Source organism: Saccostrea cucullata, unplaced genomic scaffold (genome assembly GCF_032062105.1).
Source record: "Saccostrea cucullata isolate Sc308-1 unplaced genomic scaffold, CSIRO_AGI_Scuc_v1 ctg16562, whole genome shotgun sequence".
In the NCBI taxonomy this organism is placed as follows: Eukaryota; Metazoa; Mollusca; class Bivalvia; order Ostreida; family Ostreidae; genus Saccostrea; species Saccostrea cuccullata.
In genome coordinates this window covers 1-12,692 of record NW_026940760.1, presented here as the reverse complement: position 1 = coordinate 12,692, position 12,692 = coordinate 1, and the positions used below count along the sequence as shown (strand labels likewise).

The 12,692-nt window shown below is 31.3% G+C and overlaps 2 protein-coding genes across 2 annotated transcripts; one reads left to right on the top strand and one right to left on the bottom strand.

The window, feature by feature from the left end:
- Window positions 1-1,365: 1,365 nt before the first annotated feature.
- On the top strand, window positions 1,366-4,568 carry LOC134256242 (uncharacterized; the record flags this gene model as incomplete). Its single annotated transcript, XM_062738902.1, has 2 exons — window positions 1,366-1,491; window positions 4,321-4,568. Coding segments are annotated over 2 exons (344 nt in total), but the record flags the coding sequence as incomplete, so codon positions are not given.
- Window positions 4,569-7,468: 2,900 nt separating this feature from the next.
- LOC134256241 (uncharacterized) lies at window positions 7,469-8,517 on the bottom strand. The gene is made up of 2 exons (XM_062738901.1): window positions 8,235-8,517; window positions 7,469-8,079 (listed from the first exon to the last, which is right to left on the bottom strand). Exons 1-2 carry the CDS (start codon window positions 8,500-8,502, stop codon window positions 7,469-7,471), a joined length of 879 nt encoding a protein of 292 aa, XP_062594885.1. The 5' UTR covers window positions 8,503-8,517.
- Between the last annotated feature and the right edge of the window lie 4,175 nt (window positions 8,518-12,692).

The window sequence follows — 12,692 nt, the reverse complement described above, 5'->3', positions numbered from 1 at the left end:
AAGTGACAAAAAATTGCATAGGTTAATAAGGATAATTCAAAAGGTTGAATTTTGAACATTATTGAAAATTTACAAATTTTAAAATTTCATTTCGGGGAAGTCACATTAATTACAACCAAATAGGTAAAAAAATATCCAGGCATCCATATTTTTGTTTGTATCGTCTGTCCCTATAAGAACATACCGTAAATCTGGAAATTTTTGCGTCGATTTATTTTTGCGAATTTGGGTCAAAAAGCTGTTGATTAATTTTTACGCTTCAAATTTTTGCGAATTGTCACTGGTGCTAAAAATAAAAATCACTGAAGATTTTCATATCAGGTTATGTTTCAAGTAATATGCCCAGTTAGAATACCACCAATATACTCACAACGTGGCAAGATATTGCAAAATCGCTCCGAAACAATTTTGATGAAAATACAAAAGGATTTGCACTGAAAATAATTTCTAAGTCAATTATAACAAACATTTTAGAGGTTGTGTATGCCTTTTAACCTAAAGTATAATCCAAATGAAGAAAAAATATAACTAATTTTCTCAACGTTTGGTTTTTCTCACCTAAAATTTACACGCCGCGTTTACATTTAGAACTTTCTAGTAAATGCACTGAGTTTGAGTTATCGCCCGTGTTGATACACGGTTAGATAAAATGGCAGTTCTCTCTTTATTGGCAAATTAATTGATTAAAATAATTAAAAAGGGGCATACCGCCTCAGTGCTTGTCAAATCATCGGACGATATTGCATATAATGAGGGCAATTTACGCACGGGTAATTAACTTGTAGTTATAGTAGACTAGTGTAAACAGGTTTCTTTTAAAAATGACCAGTGCTTACCGACACCTATTCACTGAGTTAAAAAAAGACACGAGTTCTCAGAAAAAAATTCTTCGCATGTTGATTTATTTTTAAGAAAAATATTTTTGCGAATTCAATGCACGCGCAAATTTGCTAAAAATTTATCTACAGTAAAAATTTCCAGATTTACGGTATGATGCAAAAAAGAAAAAAAAATGGATGCCATGATTGGTTTATATTTTCAGGCTTATTTTGGTTGTAAATGATGCAAATAATACACTTTCAAAATATTGGAAACTTCTATAAAGTTCAAATTCTACCATTCTGCAACTTACCATTCTTATTAATCTAGACAACTTTTCGTGACTTTAAATTCCATTATTGTGAAACTTTGAATGAAAAATTGAGACTCCATGCAGTTGCTTGCATATTTTACTCCACTGAACATGAATTAAGTTGTTATTTTAAAGATTTTTGACAAAAGTTTGTATAATATGTCCCTAAGAAAATGGACAAATTTAGGCTTATCAATGGAAATTCCTCATCAATGTTGATTTGTATATTTAAGGTTTATCAGTATCCAGTTCTGACAGTGGGAAGAAGGCAGATTTGGGAGACATTGTTGTAGACTCAGACACTGAAGGTCTGGACGAATTCCTTAATGACACAGACACCACTCCCTCAGCTGAAACAGGTTTGTCCTGTGTTGATCATTGGATTAAACATTTTAATGATTAAGATTATCATCCAGTTCTCATTTTATAGAGTGATGTTTCACTATAAAGATGGATGTATTTTATCTTGGACATAGTGATCTTTATGTGGTAAACTCTTATATAAGTAAACTCAGTAATTAGCCTGAGTTTTATTATCTCGATGATTTTATTTGGAATGAAGTCGCCTGGTCTATATATGTAGAAACCACTGTATTTTCTTGTAAAAAATTTCTTGTTAGTTTCATTGACCAATTCATTGAAAAACTTATTTTTTTAAATTATTTAACATGCCTATGGTATATAAAGTTCAGTATGTAAATCCCTGGTTTAAAACACTGCACTCATATGTTAAACCCTTTTTTGACCTGAAGATTCACAAACATTGCAAGTAAACTAGGGGCTTGTTTTTACAAAGGAACTTACAATGAAGACCCCAAAATGAAATTATGCTGATTACTTGCTATTTTACATTGATTTTTTAAAACGAATTCATTCTTTTATTAAAACTTAAAAGAATTAAACATGTTATTTTATGGTATGAATTTTCTACAGGTCAGAATCATAAATATTGCAAAATTTTTCAATCAGCTTAAGTTTTTGGTCTAAGACAAGTCTTAAGGATGTACAACACACCTACCCCAAAAAATTCCTGTCGTTTAATTTTCGTTATTTTTGTATATTTAGTACATGACTATATCTACTGCATGTATGCGCATTTTGGACAAAATCGTTCGAGTGGTTTTTGGACAGGAAATTCCAAAAGTTACCCCCTTTAGTCGTTTACAAGGAGAGAAAATTTTTAATCAATGAACTACTTAAACCTTGATTTTCAAAAAAGCCAGGTTAGATATGACTGTCAAATTTCATTGACTTATTCCTTCAACCATTTAACACAAAAACATAGCCATCTTTTTGAAATACATATTATCAAAACAATTTTTAAAGACCTTAAACCGAAAAACTATGAATTATCTAAGCCTTGAAAATTGTGTATTTTTCAAATTCAAAATTTTTTTGTGAAAAAATCTGTCATTTAATTTTGGTAAAAAACTTTCTTTAGGTAGCTGGTAGTAAAAATAATGTTCATAATTTTTTGTTTAATTTTTGTACGACCAGTTTTGATTTAATAGCGGAAAATTACCCCCTCCCCCTTTCTCAATAAATCACGTTCCCGCGCGCATTTCAGACGGGGGTCGATCACTTTGCTATGAATCTACAAATACATATTTTTTAAAAATCAAATTGGAATATTGCTTTTGCTTCAAAAATATATTAACTTACATATTTAAAAGTTCTCATATGTAAAGCGTATTTAAATGTAGATTTTTAGGCAATTTTTGAATACCCCTACCACCCCCAACCCTTCCTTTTTTGCGTTGCAGACCATTCGCGTTTGACGAAACGTCGTTTACAGTGCAAATATACTAGTATTTCGTCATTTGAATCCGGAGGTATGCATTAGTTTTTAAATTCATGAATGCAGAATATATATATATAAATATTGACTTCTGGTTTTATATGTATCAGGAAAAAAAAATACAAAAGGATTTTAGTGTTTAGCCCATATATGTATGCGTTATGCATTCCATATAACATGAAACCTGGATACGTTATGTTGAATATATTGATTTTTAATTTAATTTCTTTAATTTCATTTATCAAAAAAAAGATGTGTGTTCAACTCTCTTGTGATATAAATGGAATAATTATAGTTTCTTTCATGTCATTATTTCAAACGAGACAGTATGTGGCCGTGGGGATACATCGACATTTGCATACATGTACACCCCTCACAATATTGTACGCATTCTTTCAATGTCGTTGCTTCTAAAGGTAAAATGGAAATTCCGTATTCGTCCAGATTAACTTCAAAATATCAAACATTAAACTCTTCATGTATTTCAATTTATATCAAATGGCACATTGATGTTTTTAAAAATCTCATAGGCTACGTATTGACTATTGTTTTGATTCGAGGAAATGCGAACCGACATTGTTGACAGTGACAGAAAGTCAAACGATTTGCTGAAATAGGATATACAGATAATTTCAGTACTAGTAAACAATTCCTTACATTGTGTGAGGTCTATTGTATTCAATTCTGGGATTTATCAGGTCTTGCTGTAAATGTATCTGATTCTGTGTATGCGGAAAACCGTGAATAAAGGGAGGAAAACAAACATATCCTACATTTTCAGAGTTGTTCCTCTTTGATCAGTAAGGGTCTGAGAGCAACATCGATTTTACATTGTAAAAAGTTTTTTGTTTGTTTATTGTTGTTTTATCTAATTAAAGAAGAAAAAAAATATTTATATCATAAATGCACAAATTATAATAAAGACCATTAATCGGAATGTTATAATAGCAAATTGTATATAATGAGAATTTCGGCAATGTAAAATAAAATTTTCAGAATAAAAAGATTGCTGCACTTTGATCAAGAATACAATTTATTGTATATGAAATGAAAAAATATTAAGGAATGGTATTTTATGTCTTGCTTTTTACGGAGTTTGATCGAATTAATTAAAAATAAATACTTATGGATTTAGGATGGTACTCATCATCACAGCAAAGCCCCATAGGCCCTATCCCATTTTTCTTTTATGATTGATATACATCGGGATCGTTTTACTCGTCATATTGACGCTTTATTTTTGACGTTAAATTTGACGTCACGTCAAACGTTCAATTGAAATCGCAAGAGTTATCTCCCCCAGTGTGTTGTACGTCTTTAAGTTCTTTTGTAAGATGGGCCCTTGGTTTACATTTTCATAGTCTTCCTGATTTCTATTTTTATTTGGCAGTAACACAATCCACAGATAAAACTGAGGAGACAATCAGTGATGATGAAGATCCAGTTGTAGTGAGGAGTACTGATGAGGTGGATATTGAGGATGAGTACTATGAAGATGACCTTGGGGCCTCCCACGGGGACCAGGAACAATATGTAGATTCTGAGGACATGACAGGGGAAAGTGATGTAGAAAAAGTTATACCAGGGAAACCAGAGAGTGAAAGTTAACTTTTAAAAGCATTGAAATTGAAGAAAAAGGAAATTATCCTCCCGCTGTATACCAGCTAAAATGCAAAACAAACCTCTTTGACTAATGCTAGAGGATGTAAACTTTAATCTTAAGTTATAATCATTCATATTATAAATAACTTTCAAATTATGTACAACTACCGGTAGTGTTGTTGCAGAAAATAAATTCATTTATAGTAAATTGGAATGCTTGCAAGGACTTGTTTATTGTAATACATGTAAGGAAAATTAACAAAGTCACAAAGGAATATTTGAGTAAATACTGCGTTTTTAGTGCTCAATTCTTAGAACTAAGGCTGTGGAATGAAAATCAGATTATACGACTATATGTATAAGTTTCAAATAATCCAAAATATCAAAACAAAACAAAGCTGATAAAATCAAAACAAAGCATTCCTATACAGCTTTACTTAGTCACAAACTTTTAAAACACAAAATTTTCCAACTATATATGCACATACACGAAGTAGAATTCTCACATTGTCAGGGGTCCAAGTACTAGCTCTCATTATTTTGGAACTCAGGACCCATCAATGATTCTGTAAGGATGTACATTGTATATAAATTTATATAATCATAAAAAAGCAGTCTCCAAATTTCATCCCACAGTCACTGTATGAACTGAATAATTGCCTGTAGGTATATGTACATTTGAACTGTATTTTTTTCGTATATGATTATTATTACTGTGTGTCACCATCTTTTAACTACTTTTGAATATATAAATGTAGTAGTTCGTCATATTAAGTCATATTAAGTATATTATATTGTACATTTGCTCACAATTGGTAAACTATTCTTACTGTAGAGCAATCAAGCCTACTTGTGGACCTTTTGCTAAACTTTATATAATTATTCCTTTCTGTCAATTTCTGCATGTACTTGCATATTTTTTTTCTGTACGAAATAATGCATTGGATTTTTTAAAGTTCAGTTTTGATGTATGAGGCGAGGCCTTTTCTCAGATTGTCATGCCATATAACTTCATGTAACTTAGTCGCCAAGTGTTGTTTCTAGGGATGTCAACGAATAGTCGAATGGACCGACGATCGAATGTACATGTATATAAATTGAAACGACATTTGAATATTAAATAAATGCAAGAAAAAGGAGTTGATAATGAAATCCTCATCTCAAAATTGAAAAAAGGTACTTCCTCAAGCTATATAGTGTACGTCCTCAGACGAATAAGAGCTCAAACACAGTCAGAGTATATAAAAAATATTCCACATTGTACATATGGAGAATACAGTAATTACATACCGCGATAGTTATTTCCAAATCACTGACCCTTTTGTTAGATCACCTGAGCCGAAGACTCAAGTGAGCTTTTCTGATCATATGTTGTTCGTCCGTCTAGCCGTCCGTCTGTCTGTAAACTTTTTACATGTTCAACTTCTCAAGAACCATTTGGCCAATTTTAACCAAACCTGGTATAAAGCATCCTTGGGTAAAGGGGATTTAAATTATTAAAATAAAGGTCCAAGTCTCCTCATATGGGGAGATAATCAAGAAAAAGCAAAAATAGGGTGGATTCAGTAAAAAAATCTTCTGCATGATGAAGAACCACTGGGTCAGAAGAACTGAAACTTATGTGGAAGCATCCTGGGGTAGAGTAGATTCTAAATTTTTCAAACCATGATCCCCGGGGGTAGGACGGGGCCGCAATAGAGAATCCAAGTTTTACATTGAAATATATGAGAAAAAATCTTTTAAAATCTCCCTCCCAAAGACCACTGGGCCAAAAAACTGAAACTTATGTTGAAGCATCTTGGGGTAGTATAGACTCTAAATTGTTAAAACCATGACCCCCGGGGGCTGGGGGCCGCAATGGAGAATCCAAATTCAAAATTGAAGTATATAGGAAAAGTCATTTAAAAAACTTCTTCTCAAGAACATCAGAGATTCAGAGAATATATGAAAATACATGTGTATTATCAAATTTTATTCAGTGGTGTAGGAGGAGATGTGGATAAGAGATCCGTACCGTTCAATATTATAGAAAAAAGGTAGAATCAATGTTTTGCTATGGGAAACCCAAAATATGTTTTTGATCAAAAAGTAAAATAGAAGGTACACAACGGCACCATGTAACAAAGAATTTGTGAAAGTCTAATTAAATATCATTCAGTTTTATAACATGACACGCGAATAAGAGATGGGTACCCCAAAGCATAACAGACGGACGGACGGACATCCCGATCACTAAATACACCCCAACTGAATATTGATCACTAAATCAATCCTGATCTTATCTAACATTAATCAAAACCAATGAGACTTAATTTACAAGTTTTGTTATTTTTCTTTTGGAACATTCGATTTACATTCAACGTAATACTGAAATTTCTCTTTGAATAAACGATGCGATTTTAGAGGGTGATTCATACTGTTCCAGTCTCTGTTGAAGTCATCTGCAAATCTTTTTACTAAGTATTTGCCAATGATTCTAATGGAATGTTTGGTTTTCTGTGGATAAGCAAATCTGTAATCAAATTCACTGTTGGCATAGCTACATGTACTTTCAGCAGGTCTTGTCAGTTGAAGTAAAATTCCTATTTCACAATGCTGAACAACTGGTAAGAAAACTTCTTCTACAGAAGCAGCAGCTTTGAATAATGCTTTTGTAAAGACTTCATGACGAAGTGTTTCAAGCCCGTTGACAACTCTGACAAATCCAGACAGTTTAGCAACATTATGAAGAGCCTTTTTGGTTAAAAATGCATCAAGTGTACCTACCCAGTTGGGTAACACATCCCCATGTTTGTGCTCTATAACACACATCAAGTACAGAAGACTGGAATAGTCAACTGAACCATTTCCCATTTTCTGAAAACGTTGTGTTAATGACTGAAGAGGGGCTCTGGTGAACGCTTCATCAGAAAACAAATCATGATGATGGCAGTACATCAAACTGAGAAACGGGCTTCCAATATGCCCGGGTTTTCTCTGAGTTTATCAATCACAAGTGTGAGGTCAACATACTTAAACCAACAATTTGGATCTGTTTTACAGTGACCCTCTTTTTGTTGCTCTTTCAAAATAAGCAGCATTTCTGACTTTGTTAGTTTGTCTAAATCAACTGTTATGTTTTTATTTTGAAGGAGTTTTAGATGATGAATTCTGATGATTTCATCAAATACATGTTGGTGGATTCCAACAGCAACTTTAGTATGCCTTGATTTTTCACACATACTTTCCAATAAATTTTCAAAACTTGATATTCTACGTGGGAGAAATGTATTACAAGCAAAACTTCCAAAAAGATTGTCACAAATCAGAATTGTTTCATCTTCCATATTTTTCTCTAGAGGAAGTAAGTTTTCCTCCATCCATCTTACTTTCCATCCTTTCTCTATATATTTGTTCTCGATTGCTTTTAGAGCATGCGTTTTACCACATCCAATAGCTCCTTTACAGATTACGACATTCCCCATTTCCAGAAGCTGAAATGCTGCCTTTATCCCTCCAGTCACCACGACGCCTTTCTCAACACAGCAGTCTGGATTCAGCTTAATACCTAGGCAAAAATATACACAATCACACTACAAGTAATCTGCATTTTTCTCACCAACGCAGGCAATTCAAAATGTATCGTCTACAAAGATTGAGCGACAAAAATATTCGAAATTTTTTGGCCAAAAATTTTAATTTAAAGTTTTCTTTATTACTCACTCTGTATTTTTTCTTCTACCCCCAAAAAACCTTCTAGTAGATCATTCTGAACAGCTAAAGTTCCGTATTTATTCTTCATCCTGTCAAACACACCATCTAAATACTTAAATTCATAGTTATTATCACAGTATCTATTCCACATAAAACGTATCCTCTCAATATCAGCACCAACTGTTTTTTCGTCCTCTGGAGGTTCATAGCCCCAGCCTCTCGTTGGTGGTTTGATATTTACACAAAAGTTTCTTAACAAAACAAATACCAAGGACATGTCCAGCCTACTGTAATCATCGGTTTCTAATCCGTAAAGATCCTGTAAAACTGGTTCTGTGAAATGTTCTCCGGGGGTTTTGAATGAATGATGGATTTTTCCTTTAAATCCTTTGCATCTATCTCCTTCTTTAAGATGTGAACCGGTACTTTACGAGAATGTTAAGCTTTCTTATTTTCAGTTTCATTTCCTCTGTAAAAGATTCAATCAGTAAGGAGTGTAAAAATTTTAAGAAGCATTTAAATTATTTGTAATTTTAACACCAAGCACCTTCTAAGACATTTATATACATGTATATGTAAATGTTTAATATTACTTTAGAAGATTCACGTACAACTATATAAATGAAAATGCTCCATTATTTAAAAAAAAACAAACTTGTATATAAAACCAAGATTGATTTATTTCAAAGGTCTTACTTTTCAAAACAAATGCTACATTTACCATTACGTTTATCACTCATGAATATTATTTATTGTTTCCAGCGTGTAAAAAAAATCATGTGTGATAAATCTATTCTGCGTCATAATATTTAATTTTTTTTTAATTTATCAAATATGAGTATTAATATGAGTATCAAAATTGGTTATAATATGACATTCAATAAAAAAGTTATACTAAAGTCAAAAATTTTTTGAATGACCCCAGATAGGAGTTTATCTTGTCTTTTTGGTACTATTCTTATCACATATCATGGTCTATTCAAACTTTTTGCAAGGAGATATCCCTCTTCATTATTTTATTTAAATTGCGTTTTTAATGACCTCCCTTTACCGGAAGTAAGCTTTTTATTCAGGGAAATACATTATAGTATTTTGAAAATTTGACATATTCATGATATTCTACATGAAAGCTTTACTAAACATGACAAGCAATTCAGTGTTGTCGAGATTTCAAATTAGTAATAGTTAATTATTTCATAAGCTGAAAAAATTAGGTCCATTGCATTTAAGATTTTATGCTTACTTTCTTTTTCCTGGATATTAAACTTTTAGCATTATTATCAACAAAGTTGTTATTATTATTTGTTGTTTCAAACAATGGATTTATAGCATTTTTGTCTGCGTAGTACATTCATGTATATTATTCTGGATATACTGCATACACAATCTTTTTTTCTTACAACAGCGAAATTATTCCAATGATTTTACTTCCTGTTTCGCTTTCGTTTGAAAGGGAAGAATTAATTATTTCATTTTAAAGGGTACTGGATAAAAGATATCTCTTTCATTAAAAAAGATATCTCTTTTTCTTTGAAAGATATTTCTTTTTGAAAATCTAAAGAGATATCTCTGTAACTAAGAAAAGTATACCTGAGATATCTCTGTAACTAAGATAAGATTACCTCTTTTAACCTTGTTGAAGAGATACTTTCTCGCTAAAAGAAATATCTCTCTCGCTAAAAAGGGGTTCTATCTTGCTTTAAAAAGATATATCTCTAGCTTAAAGAGATATCTCGCAAAGTAAAAAAAAATCTCTATATGCTAAAGAAATGTTTTTCTTATTGATTGAAAATTTTTATTTCACGAATAAAAAGTAAAAGGGCTTGCCATACAGGACCCCTTAAATATTGAATTTCTAGGAATACATAACAGACATTGCACTTTCTGCCAAATTTTCATTACACAATACGAGGAATTAAAAAAGTAACAAAAAAGAAGATCACATTTTCCTCTGATTTTTTTTTTGGGGGGGGGGGGGGGTCCGGGTTTACTCTCCTCCAATTTTGTATTGATAAATAGACTTTTTAGCTTTAATACTGTTTGTTTCTACATGATTTCTTTTCAAAATACATCCCAATATACGGAAACGATTATTGCCACGCAATATTTTTTTTTAAGTTGGTAAGTAATTCCAACTTTAAAGTTGGAAATTCCAACTTTAATCTTGGGAAAATTTTAACTTTAAAGTTAGTAATTCCAACTTTAATCTGGGTAATTAAAATTTTAAATTTTTGGGTTTTTCCAACTTTACTGTGGTAATTCCCAAATTTTAAAATTGGTAATTCCAACTTTAAACCTACTTTTTCCCAAATTTAAAATTGGTAATTCCAACTTAAAAGTTGGTAATTCCAACTTTAATCTTGGTAATTCCACTTTAACTTAATTCCAAAGTTTGAATTAATCTTTTAAAATTGGTAAATTTTAAAATTTAAAGTTGGAAATTCCAACTTTAATATTGGTTATTCCAATTTTAAAGATGGTAATTCAAACTTTAAAGTTGGAAATGCCAACTTCCAACTTTAATCTTGGCTTTTTCAACTTTAATTTGGTAATTCCAATTTAAATGTAGGAATTCCAACTTTAATTTTGGGTTTTCCAACTTTAAAATTGGTAATTCCAATTTAAATTTTGGGTTTTCCAACTTTGTACGGCTTTATGTATTACTGGTATATTGTCTGAGATACTTTGTTGGTTAACCCTTTTTCCGTTTTATATATGTAGTTAAATACTATTATGAAATGATTATGGAAAAAAGGGAAAAATTTTATTGTGCATGGTCGTAGGAACTGGAGGGGATGCTTGGGGGGTGTCACTCCCCACACACCCTTATACACAATAATACAAAAATTTGCCAATATATAGTATTGGAAATTGTTTGTTGATGGCGCCCCAAATTGAAATATTGTCTTCTATAATTATACAAAAAATACACTTAATACTGATGTATTTTAAGTATGTTATATAATGTTTGATTAATCCTAAATATAAAATAGAAATACCTATAACGGTCAAATTTTTTAAAGCTTATTCTTTAGTACAAAAAATAAATGTCCATCTCATAGATACGTATGTTAGGTTGAAATCCTTTCATCTAAGGAATCATTTTATTGTGCATGGTCGTAGGAACTGGAGGGGATGCTTGGGGGCGTCCCCCCCACCCCCCTTTACACAAAATAATACAAAAATTTGCCGATGTATAGTTTGGAAATTATTGTTGATGGCGGCCCAAACTAAATATTGTCTTCTATAATTAGACAAAATCATACACTTAATACTGTTGTATTTGAAGTATGTAATATAGTGTTTGATTAATCCTAAATATAAAATAAAAAACCTAATAACGGTCTAATTTTTAAAGCTTATTCCTTAGTAAAAAAAATAAATTAATTCATAGATACGTATGTTAGGTTGAAATCCTTTCATCTAAGGGATTGGTTAATAGCCTCTTTATAATTATATAAGAGGACTAAAAAATATTGCTATTTATAATCAAAATTGGAAGTTATATCAAAGGTTATAGGGAAGGTCAGGGTAAAAATAAACAAAATAAAAAGTGCTCTTCAATTTATTTCAATGCACTTATCAACATTAAGCATTATTAAAGTTTTAAACTGTAACTCTCTGTCCCCCGTTGCCCTTCTTAAAGTTTCTCCTCTCCGCCGCCGCCCCCCTCTCATCTTGGTTCGAAGATTAAAGCTAACCAGCTCATTTCAGTGTATTACATTTATATTAATAAAGTTGGTATTGATTTAAATTACAGAGGAAAAAAACTAAGAAATGGGACTAGAAGATCTTAATAAAGTTGGAATTTCCCAAATTTAAAGTTGGGAAAAACCAAGATTAAATTGGATTTTCCCAAAAAAGTTGGAAAAGCCAAGATTAAAGTTGGAATTATCAACTTTAAAGATGTAATTATCAACTTTAAAGTTGGAATTATCAAGATTAAAGTTGGAATTTCCAACTTTAAAGTTTGAATTACCAACTTAAAAAAATATTCGTGGCACTAATACGCTTGTACCAATAGGGTAGCGATTATGTTTACACATTGCACAGAATTCCTAAACTCGTTTAGCTACGTAACAAAAATTAGAATTGATAATTTCATCTTTAATTAAATAGAGGGTAGCTAATCTTTTGGTAATCCGCTTTTTTTAAGTTTCTTTTTTTTTTTGAAAAGTTTGATTTAATTTAAATTTTTCTATGCAATTCAATAGGTGAAGATTTTTTTTTTCATATTTGCTGCTGAATTGTACTTATTCAAATATTTCTTTGAGGCATATATCAAACAAATACTTCAAGGAATGTGTTTGTGGCGGGTGTTTTTCATGATATCATATTTTTGGACACCCTGTATGATCCTAAGGAGATCACTGGCTCTCGCACAGTACAAAGACAATACTGTGGTATTTTATTAGATTTTTTGAAATTCTTGGGAAAATAGCTTAAATAAAATTTTTTTAAAATTTT

Bases quoted from the DNA above. Each gene is read 5' to 3' on its own strand.
- LOC134256241 (XM_062738901.1), bottom strand. From the start codon at position 8,502: ATGTCCTTGGTATTTGTTTTGTTAAGAAACTTTTGTGTAAATATCAAA. The intron at 8,080-8,234 runs GTGAGTAATAAA...ATTTTTGCCTAG, and splicing joins GGTAGAAGAAAAAATACAGA to GTATTAAGCTGAATCCAGAC.